At 37.9% G+C, this 16,951-nt stretch overlaps 1 protein-coding gene across 1 annotated transcript in view; it reads left to right on the top strand.

Annotated features, from left to right (window-relative positions):
• The window catches only part of brinp3a.1 (bone morphogenetic protein/retinoic acid inducible neural-specific 3a, tandem duplicate 1), a 40,211-nt gene that overhangs the window by 13,845 nt on the left and 9,415 nt on the right, over window positions 1-16,951 (top strand). The window contains exons 3-4 of the mRNA XM_026998878.2: window positions 2,086-2,273; window positions 3,540-3,724. Coding sequence (XP_026854679.2) covers window positions 2,086-2,273; window positions 3,540-3,724 — 373 coding nt within the window. The remainder of the gene's footprint in view (window positions 1-2,085; window positions 2,274-3,539; window positions 3,725-16,951) is intronic.

Here is a 16,951-nt window from a genome sequence, read left to right as displayed (position 1 = left end):
TATATAGTATTCATTTGGAGTAGGTTACAAATATATTTTTAATCAGTAATCTATAATAGAATATAGTTTTAAAAATAACCCTCCCAACCCTGCTGACGCCTTTGGCATTAATCTAACACCCTTAATATGACCTCTGCTGTAGTTATAATGTGCAGTTGTTTTTCTTTGTTGCCTGCATTCTTACTGGACACTTCTTGATTTATTTTCCCCTCTGTCATAGCAAGTGAGCTAGTAAAGTCAAGTCCTTTGGTGGGATAATGACTAGTGTCACACTGATAGCAATAATATCAATTCATCCAGAATGGTCATAGACTATTTTTCTATTCAATCTCTAATTATTTCTATTCAAACTCTTAAACACATTATTACACAAGGGGTACCATCTATACACAAAACATAACATTTGATGTTATGGTGTTATGGCAATAATTATACAAACGTCCTATCAAACCATTAACTTATGCCTCATATATTTATATTTTTTACACTTCATTTTCAAAAGATATAAAGCATTGTTCTGTGGAGTAAGATAATTTTTTTTCTTTGGCAAGCATTCTACAAATTAAGCATTTATAATTTACTGCAAGACTTGATTGACTAATTGGAAAAGATAATTGGAAAAGAAGTGGGTGACTGGGTTTTGCAAAATGAGTCTGGATATTCTTAAATTTCCTCTTAGCATAAGACAATTTCCCAAATAGTTGATTTTCTCAGTGCTTCTGCAAATGTTAGGGTGCATTAGAGACTCAGTGACTTCCTGTCTCAGTGGCATCCTGAATGATAGTGTTAGTTTTCCCTTGTCCTTTGATGGTTCCACTGAAGTGTGTTCATGCTGTTGACTCTGTGTAGCCACAGGTCTCAGTGGGGAAATGTGGCAGGTAGTTCTTCAGTAAGAGTTCTCCTGCTGTGTGGCTGCACTAGGAGCTCAGTGGTGGATTAGCCTCCAGCTCCATCCATAACTGTCCATCATCTCCCTATGCTCTGACATAATGTCGATCATGGTTTAATGCTCTCTCTCTCCCTCTGTCTGTCTATTTTTGACACAGCAGTAATCATTGCTTTTCATTATGCAGGTGTGCCATGTGCTACATGAAATAAGCCATAATGAGCCGATTAACCAGGAGGAAAAACAGTAAAAAAAAAAACCCAATGATTTCACTAGTGTTTCAAAGCTCATGTCATTGAGGTTATGGAGGTTAAGTGGCAGAACATTTACTGCACCACATGAGGCTACAGTGAACTTATGGTATTGCACTTCTCCCTTAGTACTTATTCCTATTACTGTATTTAATTATTATGTTAGTCTTATTTTAATGAAAGCTTAATTTAACCAATATTACAGTACATAAGCAGTACAGTTTTTCCTTCGATCAAGTCAAGTTTGATTGTCAATAGCTCCATCAGCAACATTCAGTCTACTGCACCAAACAGTTGTTACTGTAAAGAGTAAGCAAATATAGAAAATCCTTAGTTTGCAGTTGTCAAGAAGAATTTTAGTAAATGTCATCTTGCATGCTTTTTGCACTTCTTTCAGAGACAAGACTAATTCCAAGTCTCTGATTGCACCTAGTTATCCAAAACTCAACTTATGGAACCAAATGTCACATAAAATGGCACTAGATTACACTGGGGTGGGGGGTGGGGCGGCAACTAGTTTTGCAGGTTGGATCAATTCCCAGAAACTGAGTAGAAACATCATGGCAAAAAGGAGGAGAGATGCTCAAAAGAGATTCAAATAGCAGGAACAGAGGACATGCAGTCATCGCATTTTCTCCTCAGCAGGTCTTATCTGAATATGCATCTCCTCTTTGAACACAAGCTGTGTGAGGATTATTTTGCCCCTCATTTTGTGATTTTCTCCCCCTTTGTTGCAGAAAGAGGACCAATTTCAGAAAGACTAGCCTATTCCTAGCTTCTGAAGCTAGGCCCTAAAGAGAATTCTCCCTTAGCAATCAGTTTCACCAATGTCCTCACTCCTCACTGGAGGTCATTTCCTAATGGGGTGGGGGTGTGTGTGTGTGTGTGTGTGTGTGTGTGTGTGTGTGTGTGTGTGTGTGTGTGTGTGTGTGTGTGTGTGTATTTCAGAGAGTTCGGACGCTGGAAGGTGAACAGCTTGGCTCTGGAAAGACAGGACAATGGCATTCCTTTGCCCCTCGACCCAGAGTTCATGCAGACCATCAGGCAACTGGGTCGTCGTCCTGCCATTAGTACCATCACTGAGAACATCATCAAGAAATATGGAACACACTTCCTGCTCTCAGCTACATTGGGAGGTAGTAGAATATTTGCTTATGTGTTGATATATTATTTGTTTCCCTTTAAAAATTATTTTGTTTTATAAGGCAGGTAGCCTCTAACTGACATGTTTACTTGTCTATTCTAGTATTCATTTTCAATTTTTGTAACATATTTACTAACATTTATTTAGGGACAGTATATGTAAAAATGTGTAGTGCCTGCATTAACTGGTGCATACTCATTGTATTGATTTTAGTACTTTTAATGAATAGTCAGTTACAGTTGGTAAATTTAATTGGGGTACTGCCCTGATTAACATGGGAAAATTAATTAATTTTAATAAATGTATTAATGATTCAGTCTCAACTCATGAAAGTTGTCAATTCAATAAGTGATTATTTCTAGTCTATCAAAAAGTCTAATATCACTCTGGGCTCACAGATGTAATAACCAAGGTATGTTTCTAGACTAAGCAGAGAGAAGCTCAGTGGTTAAGGTACTCAACTAGTGATTAGAAAGTTGCTAGTTGAAGCCCTGCTGCTGCCAAGTTGCCACTGTTGGATCCCTGAGCAAGGCCCTTTACCCTCAATTGCTCAAATTGTAAGTTGCTTTGGATAAAAGTGTCAGCTAAATGCCATAATAAGAAAAACAAGCACTGACTAAGATTCTATTAAAGACCAGGAGTGTATATTTCAGTAGAATCATTATAATAAGCCTAACAATGTAAACATGCTAAATTTAACACAATTTGTGGTTGATACTGGTAGTTACCTAAGCTAATAATAAAAAATTGAGAAACAAAGTAAAAAGAGTGGTTTACGCAACCTGTGGGAGTAATCAAACAGGTACTGTACTTATCGATCAAGACCAACAAAGGAAACTTAATCAACAAATTCGTAATAAAAGTATGCCTACAGTCTTATAGGAGGACCAGGAGAGAAAGCCGTTGCGAACAGTGAAGTGGGGAACTGACAGTTTTGTGTTTTATGTCTAATATTACTGTAACCCATGGTTTTAGAACAACTGTTATGAATTCTTAAATACTGGTAACCTTCATCTCTTGGTTTTAATTTATTAAATATTTTCCTCTGTAGAGACATCATTATCAAGACTTGCAAATTGACAGTATAAGCTGCTTGTTGTTTTATTTGATATTCTCAGAGCAAGTGAAAGGCAAAGTCAGCAAATTGTATTTTATTCCTTTAGAATCTTTATAATTCCACAATAATTGCCAGCCTACCTTCTGTCCAGCCTTCTCTCCTCCTCCTCACTGTTCATCATCATCTTCTGCCCTGTTGCAGGTGAGGAGGCATTAACAATATTTGTTGACAAGAGGAGGCTGAGCCGGACAGCAGACATGAGTGACTCGAACAGTACGGCTGTGACTCTGGAAGCACTCCACCAGCTGGCTGCTTCATACTTCATAGACCGTGAGAGCACATTGCGCAAGCTCCACCATCTCCAGATTGCCTCCACTGCCATCAAGGTAACCTGTGGCCTAGATGTATATAGACCTGAGGAATTGACCCCAGAACCTAGTAGTTATATTTAGGATTAAGCTAGAGTTAACATAGTCTGTCTCTGTTGTTTCGGGGGGATGCAGCTGCATTTTTTTGGAGAGCAGATGGAGAATAGGAGTGGTTATAATATGACTGTTGTTTTTTTTGTTTTGTTTTTTTGCTTTTTGTTTTTTTTTGCTACAGCACTTTTAGTTTTGTGGATGGCACCTTTGTAGAGCTGTGTAGTGTTTGGCCACAGGGGTTTCACACTACATGGTGTAAGTGTTCCAAATGTAATTATTTTGCGCACATGTGACACTGATCTGAATTTACTCTAAGCAGTGTGAACACAATTCTTTTCAAATCAGATTTAGGCCACTTTCACGCATAGTTTGACACTGGATGCATATCTGATTCATGGCCAGGAGATCCCAGTGAGAATTGTCAGATCAGAAGTGTGTGTGTGGCATGTGGAAAGACAGTGACAGTCTTTGCTGTGAAAAGTTATACCATAATTTCACTTACTTTTATTCATGAACTCACATATATAATGGGCATTTTGTTGTTTTTCTTGTTGTAGTTCAGGCATGTGTTTGGGTAATGCATATTATATTATTTTCTATGTAAATGTACACATGGGGCTTCTTTCAGAGCAGAGTTCTGCTCACACTGATAACAGAAATAGTTCACATCCAAACAGGAATGTGAAAAGCCAATATAAACAGATCTGAACTGGAATTTAATAAATCTAAGTACAAAAGGAAGAACATACAAAAATACATTAACATTTTTTGCAATTGGCAGATACTTTTATCCAGAGGTGTATTATTAGTTACACCTTGTTACTACTGCAGCCTTGCTAGTTGGACCTTTAGAACTGCCTTAATTCTTCATGGCATAGATTCAAGGTGCTGGAAACATTCCTTAGAGACATTTGTCCAATAGTGTCAGATAGTTCCTGCAAATTTGTCAGGCCATTTCAGTAGAGTGAACTCATTGTCATGTTCAAGAAACCAGTTTGAGATTATTTGAGCTGTGTGACATAGAAGTAGCCATCTGAAAATGGGGATGGACATGGCTAGCAACAATACATAAGTAGGCTGTGGTAATAATAAAATGCTTAGTTGGTATTAAACGGTCAAAAATGTGCCAAGAAAATATCCGTAACACAACACCACCACCAGCATGAACCATTGATACAAGGCAGGGTGGGTCCATGCTTTCATGTTGTTTACTACAAATTCTGACCTTACCATTCTTATATTGATGCAGAAATTGAGACTCATCAGACCAGGCAACATTTTTCCAATCTTCTATTGTCCAATTTTGGTGAGCTCGTGTGAACTGTAGCCTCAGTTGCCTGTTCTTGGCTGACAGGAGTGGCAACCGATGTTGTCTTCTGTTGCTGTAGCCCATTTGCTTCAAGGTTCGATGTGTTGTGTGCTCTTCTGAATACCTCAGTTGTAACGAGTGGTTATTTGAGTTACCATTGCTTTTCTGTAAGCTCAAACCAGTCAAACCATTCTCGTCTTACCAGACTGGCATCAACAAGACATTTTCACCCAGAGAACTGCTGCTCACTGGATATTTTATTTTTCACACCATTCTCTGTAAACCCTAGAGATGGTTATGCATGAAAATGACTGTAGATCATCTTTCTCTGAAATACTCAGACCAGCCTGTCTAGCACCAACAATGATGCCACATTCAAAATTACTTAAATCACCCTTTCCCCCCCATTCCCTGTTCTGATGCTCAGCTTGGACTTCAGCAGATCATATTGACCATGTCTACATGCCTAAATGCACTGAGTTGCTGCCAAGTTATTTGTCTGTGTTAATAAGCAATTGTACAGGTGTACCTAATAAAGTGGCTGATGAGTATATATCACATTCCTTGGGAACTGAATCCACAACATGTCAGCACCTTTCTCTACCTGTGCTACCAGCTGAGCTACAAGGATACTTTTAATCAGTGGTGTGGAGTCAGGCCCTTCTATCCCTTCAAAGGGACACAAAAAAGTGTACAGAAAAAATAATACAAACATTATATATATATATATATATATATATATAAAACCAAGAATATGTAAAGTATCCTATATGAACAGGTTGATTATTATTATTTTACTCTATTTCTGTTATATATATATATATATATATACTTAGTTGACAATAAATTCACTTACTTGACACTTCACCATGCATTATCAGTTAATAAGGGAGCAACAAAAGGATGCAACAGGAGCTAATCAATAAATAATAATAATATAAAATAAATATAAATATAAGATAATAATAATACATTTTACTTTGGCTGTAGAAATTCACAAATTTACAAGGAACCCTTCATTTTAATGGTTCCTGCAACCAGCTACCTAGGTAACATACCACACTACTGCTATTTAACTATATAACAAAAGAAGTTGTCACATACACCTTCAAATTCCAGTCAATCTGTGCATCCATTATGTGACAATAAATTACATGATTTTAAATCATTCCAGCTTTTTATGTCAAGCTTGGCATATGATATTCAGCTGTAAACTTGCAATATGTTTTTGCACAGCCAACATTTTTGTAATTTATCTTAATATGCATAATCCTTATTGGAATTGTGGTTAGGACAGTAATTTTACAAATTCACCTTAACCTAAAATGGACAAAGATCAAATAGAAAGATGCTTTAATATTATGATTGGATGTGTCTTTATTTAATTTCATGTCACCATGATGTAAATACATTGTTACAGTGAGCGAATGGAGGCAGGACACAAACATGCAGTGGAGAGTTTTATTGGGGACAAATCCAGAATCATAGTTAAAAGGACGGTCCAGGGTTGAAAATCCAGGGGAGTCAGACAAAGAAACAAAACCAGAATGCGTAACAAAAAAGAACACAACAAGGTTAACTAGGAAAATGAGGGATACAAACACAAAATAGTCATATGCAGAAACTGTGACATAAAACATGGAACAATGACCAGTAACAGTGATAAATGACTAGTATTCAAAGGCTATAAATACATGAAGGAATTACAAGACAATGAGGAACATCTGAAGAAAAATAAGGGTGAGGAATGAAAAAAAAATATGACAAGGAGGTGGAGACAGAAACTGAAACAAAAACAGAGCACTTGAATGGGCATTGCCATGGGAACCGTGATGCAAAAGAAGGAACAATCATGACAGAAGCCACCCCCTTAACACATGGCTCACAAACTGGGATAGGGGCAAAATAGGTGCCAAGGTCATGGTGAGGAGCAGGCACAGAAACCAGGGTAAGGCAAGGAGCAGGCACAGGAGTGAGACCTGGTAGCAGAACAAGAGGAGAAAAGACAGGACATGAGTGTGGGGACTGGACAAGACACTGAACTAGGTACTGGAGTCACAGCAAACTGAAAGTTCAATGAGGTAGTCAAAGGAACAAGTGTGAAGGCCAACGTGATGGCCAAAGCAGTGCTGCAGGGATCAGCCACAGGAGCACCACAGGGTGGCCACTGAAGAAACAGAAGGCTGGAAGGCTGATGGAACTCCCACTGGAGACAAGGGAGATGTGAGATTCGGACTGGAGAACTGTGGGGTGTGGCCACTGGCAGGTCTGGAGGTGCAGCGAGCACGGGCATGGTGCAGCAGAGAGAGCATTCACCAGGGAAGAGGTTGCAGTGACAGCACTCTCTGGAGCAGGGGGGACAAGGTTGGACAGCGTTTTGTATGCCAGGGACAGAAGGCTGGGTGGCATCTTCCATCACAGACATGCCAAAAAAAAAAAAAAAAACAGACAAAGAAATATAGCTCCACCGCACGACCCCCAGAATGCCTGAAGCGAGGCAGCTGGGGAGAGGAAGAAGGCACAGAGCTGGAGTTTGCCCTAGCCCATCCAGTAAGAGCTCCAAATTTAAACTGTTTACTAATGTTCTGTGCCATGTGGCGCTCCTCAAAGCAGCACTGACATTGACATGTAGACTCTGGGCACTTACCTGGGCTTCCGTCATTTGAAGTCCAGTGGGGTAATATCTGAGAGGGATTTTCTTGAACTATGATGAGACGACCTTGTTCCCACAGTGCCAGGGGATTTGCTCTCACTAGCTTGGCAGTTTTGGGACTGAGCTAACTCGGACTGCTTCAGTGAAGCAGGCAAAGTTTTGTCCCATTGGAACAACCACATATCAGTATGTCGTTCTCTCACTGTGTCCTTTGTAGGCTGGTCATTATGTAACAATGATCAAAAGGAAGAGTAGATCACACAGAGTAGGCTGCTATTGAGGGCAGCTGCTATTGAGGGAAATCCAGAATCATAGTTATGAGGGTGGTTCATCTCCATGACATCCATCATGATGATGGAAAATTTTTAACCCCTATAAGTCACTGAAACTGTCATTCACTGTTAGGTCACTGTTAAGTCACTGTTATTTTTGCTTAAATGAATAACACTACTGTGTACATAATATATTCAATTTATCCAGAGTCTTCATCTATAGCCTTGGCAAACAAAATATACTTGGTTAAGATCGGTGCTCAAAACATTTCTCTAAATAATGTGTGAATGTGTGTGACTGGTAAGCAGTCTATCTGTATTCAGTTAAAACAGTAGTTTGGGTAACATCATTGAGTACATATAAGGAGGTGGTTCAGTAGCTACAGAAGTGCTTTTCACATCTTTGTACATAATGCTGTACATTTGCAGTAATGGGAAACAAGGCATGTTGTCTTTCTGGCAGGACTGCCTTTGCTAAAGTGCCTGTGAGATGTCTGGATTGAGATGAATACACAGAAATCTTCATGTTCATCATTTTCCTGTCACTTCAAGTGACTGATTGGAAATATTCCCAACCTCAGCAGCTTTAATTCAACACCAGAAATGGTGACTATTCATGGTAAAGATTATGATGCAATCTAATGGATGGTCTAGGAGCGATGCTAACTTCTGACAAAGAGAAAAGGGGACATGAATAAATAATTGTGAAACTGCTGGTAGAATAATGCATCAGGGTGAGAAATTCTATTTCATTTCAGTGTTTCCCTGAGAGCTCTGCATATTTGTCAGCTATTTTGAATATGAGCTATTAGCCTCTAATGAGCAAGAGACTGATGAGTAACATTTTATGCACTGCTGGAAATAAATGGATTTTAAACCTCGACAATGAGCCAAGGCAGTGAAAAGGAAATTCAAAAAGCACCAGTTGAGATCAATTGTGGCTTTTATTTTTAATTTAAATGTGGGAGTAGTGTTTACTTAGACATTATAGACAGGTGAATGCTTTAAAATGAGTGAGTGGCCAGAGGGGCAGAATATTGTAATATATGATGTTTCTTCTTTCATCATTCCTTTAGGTATCATATGCGCATACTATCATGATAAGTACAATAGGAAAACCAAATTAACATACATCAGTAAAGAAATTATAACTGCAAAAACAAACTTGAAATTCATGCTTGTGATAAAAATAAAACTAGGTTGTTGATTTACTGAATTATTAGCATTTTTTTTTGCTTACTGTACACTTGCTATACACATGACCAGGAGATATTAAAGTGTTGGAGGGCAGATGGCAGGAATGACCTGACACTTTTATCCAAAGCAACTTACAATTCTGACTGAACACAACTTGAGCAATTGAGGGTTATGGGCCTTGCTCAGGGGCCCAACAGTGGCAACTTGGTGGTGCTTGAACTGACCACCTTCCAATTACTAGTTAAGCATTTTAACCACTGAGCTACCACTATCTTATTTCATTTTAATGATTTACTCAGTAACTGAGTGGAAGTACTCCAGCTACCTTGCAAGTTAACCTATTCAAGCAGGTTCTCTAATGAAAGTCCTGCTGGTTAAGGTAGCATCCTAAATTTCAAACAGAAACAAATATGCAAATGCACTGCTCAAAAGAGAACACTTGATTATCACAGTATAACACAAGTCAGATAAACCTCTGGATTATCAATCTATCCAGTTAGGAAACAAGCCATTGTGAATCAATTTCACATGGTTTGGTACAAATGAAAGTGACAACATGTGCATTGGAGAAGCAACTGAAAGATAGCCCTCAAAAGAGGAATGCAGGGGGTTTTGCAGGTGGTTGCCACACTTACTCACTTGTTATCTTTCCTGATTCATTCTTCTCTACTGTAATGTAGTTTTGTTTTGTTTTCCTAGTATCCTTGTCACTACAGGTAGCATGAAGTGATACCTGCAGCACATTCAGGTTGCACAGGTAGTCCAATTCCTCCATGGTATATCCATACACATCTATATGCAAGAAGGTTTGCTGTGTCTCCCAGCACAGTCTCAAGAGCATGAAGAAGGTACCATGATATGGGCTATTACACAAGGAGAGCTGCACAGGGTATCAACTCAGCAGCAGGACTGGTATCTACTTCTTTGTGTGAGGAGAAACAGGAGGACCACTGCTAGAGACCTAATAAATGACATCCAGCAGGCTACAGGTCTATATGTTTCTGAGCAAACTGTCAGAAACAGACTACATGAGGGTAACATGAGGGCCCGATATCCTCTAGTGGGACCTGTGCTCACAGCCCAGCACTGTGCAACACTGTGGACTTACATTCTCCAGAGAACACCAGAACTGGCAGGTCTGCCACTGGCTCCTTGTTCTCTTCACAGATGAGAGTAGGTTCACACTGAGCACGTGACAGATGTGAAACATCTATGGTGAACCAGTATGATAGTCTGGGATGGCATATCCTTGGAAGGTTGTACAAATCTCTGCATGATAGCCAACGGTACCCTGACTACTGTTAGGTACCAGGATAAAATCTGCAGAGCCATTGTCAGACATTACGCTGGTAGACTGGGATCTGTGTTCCTCCTGGTTCAGGGCAGTTCCTGGCCTCATGTGGCCAGAGTGTGTTAGGCAGTTCTTGGATGACAAAGGCATTGATGATATTGACTGAGCCTTATGTTCCCCAGACCTAAATCCAGTTGAGAATCTCTGGGACATTATATATCAGTGCATCCAGTGTTAAATAGCACCACAGACTGTCCTGGAGCTCACTGATACCCTGATCCAGTTCTGGTAAGAGATCACCCAGGATACTGTCCACTGTGTCATCAGGAGCATGCTGAGCCATTGTTGGGAGTGCATACAGGCATGTGGGGGCATACATACTACTGAATCACATTATGAGTTGCCACCATGAAATTCACGCAAATTTGGCTAGCTTCTGATTTCAGTTTTTCACTTTGCTTTCCAGAGTGATTTTGAATCCAGCCCTCAATGGTTTGATGATTTTGGTTTTCACTGACCATTGTTGCATCATTTTGTTCTCAATAACAATTTACACAATTTATATCAGTAAAGATTTTCCACTTAAATCATTCATTGAGATTCGATATGCGATTTAAGTGTTCCCTTATGTGACTTAAGTGTACATGTACAGCATAGTGAAAATGTGTCTTTGAAATTTGATCTTTCTGTCAGATACCTTGTTGATGTATAAAGGGAACACCAGACTTCCTAATCCTGTTGTCAGCATATGTTTAGATGTAGAACAACAGTACTTGAAAATGTGTACTGTAACAAACTTTAATATAGATTGTTATGACACCAGAAACATTAATTTAGTCGGAGTAACACAAAAGTGACTAAAGAGTAATGCATATGCACTATATTCCTTCAAAATAAGCTAACAGTGGGTTAGTAGTTGATTCTGAGAATCTGGAATATGCAAGAGAATTCCTCCACAGAGATTGGAGCCAAAGAGATTTGAGTTGTAGAAATAAACAGGATTTAAAGCTTACAAAATTAACATTAAAAAAAAAAATACAAGTACTACTCCTATATGTCATTCAATTAACTTTCTTGATTAAATAAAAAAAGTGAGCCAAAACCGAACTGATTTTTTCCCAGCCATATATTCATCTAGTCTTCCTTTTTGAATGTCTTCCCTGACACGTTTGCAAGAAAACCTTATTTGCTGTAGTATCGGCAGTGTAGTACAACTTAAGTTATTAGCATAGAAGGAAGTTTGGCAGTTCTTTTTATGAGCTCCCAGGTCATCAGTCAAGCATCTCAAGTTAAACTTGTGAAGAATAAAACATCTGCCAACATTCCTTCCCCTTTTTCACTGTATTAAACCAATATAAAAGCCTTTGAATCCATCCAAAATTCTAAAGAAATGGAGCAGAATTCAGAAAATCAAAAATAAATTTCTAACTAAGGCTAGCAGATGAGGTTCCTTGTAAAGAGCATATCACTGTTTCATTTAAGGGGCTCAGCTGAAGCTGAAATTATTAACCACTACTTCCTGCTATGTGAGATTTCCTGCTGCTTTCAATAAGGTTCCAATTTCTATGGAGCAAAATATAATTCCATTTTGATGCCTGTTTCCTTCTCTCCAGCCATAAGCTTATCCATAGCACATGCATGCACAAGAGGGGTAAGGCAACCGGAAAATGTCTTTTTAATAAAAGCAGCTGGTGAGATTCTCAAAGACTGTTGCAATATGCATAAACACATGTGTGATGCAAATGCATATTACTAGATCTCAGTGATTAAATGTGTTCTGTTCTCTGAACTGCAATGGAAAAGAGAAATTTTGAAACAAGTAATCATCCATATTAAGCATTAATGACATTAATGCCAGTGGCTGCTAGCTTTATAATAAGCTTATCTAAGTCTCAGAGAGAATGTCATTATTGAAAAATGTGACAACAAATCCAGTTAAACCTGACAAGTGTTTAGATTCACTTTGCTTACAGGTTTAGAGGTATTTTTATTACAAGGGTAGGTTAATGTAGCAAATATTGATTTAGGTATACAGTGTTTAAGACTCATTGTGTGTAAACTGTGTATGTGTTTCCAAGTTCCCAGCATCTTACAAAAACGCTTTCTCTCTTCTAACCCCTTGATTAGATGAGTACCTTTGTCATGAATACTAATAGAAAAATATGTAAAACCTTGGACATGGATTTTTAGTGCTTCTCTGTTAAATAAAAAAGAAGAAAATATTATAACAATTCTTAAGAACTAGTAAAGAAGTCTTTTTGTCTGAGTTTGAGCTGCAATGCACAACTGTTAAATACAACCTATTAAAAATGTATATCACATTTTGTGCTGTCAAAATCCCCAACTTGGTTGTTTCTATTTTATTGGGGAAGTACCTCTGTCAATATCATTTCTCCCAGCCCGCTCCTGTAGTAGTGCTACTTCAGTAAGGCATTAGTCTTTAAGCCCCCTTCAAATTGAGACAACTTGTGCTATTGAAAATGTAAAGCAAAGCCAGCCCTATAACATACCACTGAAAAACTCTGAAAAAGGTAAAAAGTGGTTACTTGCAAATCAGTAATCCCAATTTTGATTAAAGAAACACAATGTTACAACATTAGGTGTATTAAAAACATCTGCATGTGTTAAAAACATTTCATGCCAGGAAATTACAGGAAAGATCCCAAATCTGAATTTGTGGGCACCAAATCCTGATCAGAACTAGAGGGCTAGTAGTGGTATAGAGAATTAATTTTATGTCACCATGTTGATTTTTTGGTATTTTGGTTTCCCCCAGCCTTAAATAGACACAATCATGTCATTGGTCAGGTTTTTATCAACTTTGATAGTGAAGGTTTTGATTTTTTTTTTTTACTCCTCAAAGCTGTGGTATGAGGCAGGACACCATGCTATTAAAATATAGCCAAAGGTAACAGTTCTTCTTTAATCTCTGCTTGCTGACAGATAGACTAACCACTCTGCAGACAGGGACTCTAGTCTAACTTTGGCTTCCAGACCACCAGGCTGCTCAAACGTAACATTTTGGGCCCCAGAGATATGAAATCTCAGAATGAGATGCTTTCCCCATGCTGACCTTCATTTCCTGCAGCATACAACCCTCTGTATGAGGTAGCAGATGGACACATATCTTATCCTAGCAGTATCCAAGCGGTTTTTGCTGCAAGAAGCATGATTTCCAGTCTCTTCCATAAAGAACCAGGATGACATGGCCATGTGATGAATAAACAAGTACCAAAACAAATTACATGCATTTCTGTTTGGTGTTCTGATTGCTCGACTATATTTTCACTCATTTTTAGTGATCTAAAAAACAGAAAATATAGTACTGTGATACAGTGCTGAGCTAATTCTGTGCTTTTCCTGATATGTGATGAATCAAACATATGCTCTGCAAAGTTTCATCCGCTAAGATGTATTAAACTACAAAATACTTTGTTAAACAGCTTCCCCCAGAGCGGGGCTTCTATCTTTCTATGTGTGCAAAGACATGCACAAAGGCTTTATTCAGAGTTTATCCAAGCCATGGAGAGAATTCTTAAATACTCTTTTTAATATGCATTCCATATTTCATAGGCGCATTATATTCATCCTAGCAGACGGAGGGTCTGATTCAAGTTATTAGCATGCATAAATTTAGGCCCACTCAGGAACTGTGCCTTTAAACAAATAATTTTATGATAATTTCCACATACCATAATTACTCAGCAAACACCAAAATAATTAATTTAATTCTAATTTACATTAGAAGATAAGTTAGTATCACTATATTGTTCCTTACCTATCCCTATTTAATGAAACCCCTGTACTGAGATTTTCCAAAGCTCATGTCACATCTGGCTCTACAATCTGGAGGTATCCAGACATGGAAGAGATGTGAGAATAAAGATGCTTTTTTTGACATCATATGGATGCTTTGGCTGGTACATGGCTTCTGAGGATCTATGAAAATTCATAGAGAAGATCTTTTTAATATCCATCAAGAAATTAAGGTGTTTTAGTGGGACTAAACAGGAGGTAAACATGACAGGCCTGAACAGAAGGCAAAACGGAATCACACAGTTGGAGGAAGCATAGCTATAATATCCTACACTATGTACATAAATACACACTCAAAGCTATTCAAAGAATAGGACACACACTGGGTTTTAAATGCATAAGGTGATAGGGTGGCTGACAAGGAACAACTGAGGGTGATGATAAGTTGTAATGAGCAGAGCAGAGCTAACAACAGGAGCTATGGTAACCTGGGTGGAGACACACACATGGGGTAGTTTGAGTAGGGATTGCAAAAGCAGGACTGACAGGAGAACACATGCTGCAGATAAACAAAAGGTATAAGCTAAACAAAGGTCAGAGAGAAGGACAACTTATAGCATGATCAAAAACGGAGTCCTCACTCACTCCTTCCTCAGTGGAGTGGTGTCATGAGGGGGGTGAAACAGTCACAACGCAGTAGTACACAGAAAAATCTCCAGGGTTTAATTAACTCATACTGTGTCCATTTGGGTCCAGCTGGACTTGAATGAGCACTATAAAAATTAATTCAATACTGCCGATGTTAACACGGGGGATTTTGCTGCACAGGACTGAATGTTACTAAACACATTCCCCACATAAACCTTTATTCTGTTTATTGTATATAGAATATTTACTATTATTATTATTATTATTATTATTATTATTACTACGGTTGTTATTCTTTTTTCATTACTTCTATTGCTGTTATTTGACAAAACTGTTTTAATTTTACTACATAAAAATGTAATAATGATACGTTATAAATTATTAAGTGTCTACCTCATAAAATGCAGTGGAGACTTTTAGCAGTGACAGTTTCAGAGTGACTGAGAGCAACATGATGTACATCCTTTAATACATCATATAAACACGCTGCTTCTCAGGAAGTGGTCTACAGACCAATTACTGATCTCATTAAAGCCAACAGTCAGACATCCAGATGTAATCAGCACAGATTAATCACTGTGGATAATGGGGTTATTAATATATACAAAAATTAACACTAGATTATTATAATGTGTTCACAATCATTTGTGATGAATGTCAAATATTTAATGAAATTATATAAGACATGTGAGGGAAGCAGAGGGTAGTCGGTAGTGCCTACGGAGCCAGTGACTATGAGATTAAGGCATCCCCTCAAATAGGAGCTAAAATCTGCTAATTTAATTTCTAAGATTCCAAAGTTATTCAAGCATCTTGATAAAAAACAGGTTGTGCCCTCGAATTGTACCATGCTTAATTGTCAATTTAATATAGAATTTACCAAGCAAAGTCTACCAATATGATTTATTCCCAACACTAAAAACCTACTTTAAGATATGTAATTCTCCACTCTATTGGGCCATCATTGAAGATGGACTTATTGCTATGCATAGAAAATGCCTTATATTTCATTCAGTCATTTTTTTCCTTTAAATTGGATGTCTTTCTCTGTTAAAAATTAATTGGATGATCCATGTAGAGGCTCTGTGGTTTTTAATTGTGTGGATGCATCAATAAGAGGAGTGGAAATGTTTTTAAGACTTGTTTTTAAGTTATACTTTTATTCCAATTCCTCCAATTTTCTGCACCCTCCCCACCTTTATATGAATTTTTCAACCAATTAAATGTATATTAAACAATTAATTAAATAATTTCTCTGTAATGGGTATTTCCTTCTTGTATAAGGTTCAACAACTTTCCAGGTTTTTTTGTGATTCATCTAGTTTACTAGCATGAACCTGTTCTTGACTCTTTTATCCACATTACAATTATTGTTTCCACCTTAAAACAGACTGCATCCTTTTCAGTAAGGAAAGCTACCCTGTTTGCCTTACTATAATTACAATTTACTTTATGAAACACATTTTGGAAGTATTATCAAATCCCTCCACAGCTCAGGAAAAAATTCTAAGGAACAAAATCCAAGATGTATCTAGCAGCAGACACTCATTTTGACTTCCTTCATGTCACGAGTAGGCCATGCAGTGGCTTTATATCAAACACTGTCAAAGATGATTGAGCTGTGAGTGCTTCATCATAGTGCTGTGTTGGACAGGTGTACCAACATCTGGTGTCAAGCTGGGTTTGATAGTGTGTCTTTGCAATCATGATAGTGACATTTAGTTCTGCTTCATGCTTTTACTATGATGGCTAGTCAAAAACACATAAATGTACATTGTACCATTTAACCCCATTCCCTCCAAGGAACTACTGGACCCAGCTCTCAATACTCTTGTAATTACATATTTTTCATGTTCGTTTCAATGTTGCTATTAAATAGTTAACTGTATTTATTGAATAATATGTTTTAGAGTTCAAAAGTAGTCCCAACTGACATGCTTTTTACAGAGACTCGCTGTAGAAAACTCAGACTTTTTTTGTATACTTGTTAAAATTACTTACTTATTGTACAGGAGAATTTGACTTTTAAGATTTACAGTGTAAAACTTGTTTTTGTCTTTAGATC

The sequence above is a fragment of the Electrophorus electricus genome, chromosome 3, assembly GCF_013358815.1.
Source record: "Electrophorus electricus isolate fEleEle1 chromosome 3, fEleEle1.pri, whole genome shotgun sequence".
NCBI classification, from domain to species: domain Eukaryota; kingdom Metazoa; phylum Chordata; class Actinopteri; order Gymnotiformes; family Gymnotidae; genus Electrophorus; species Electrophorus electricus.
Note: the sequence above shows the minus strand (reverse complement) of the source record. Positions and strands in the feature narration are given on the sequence as shown.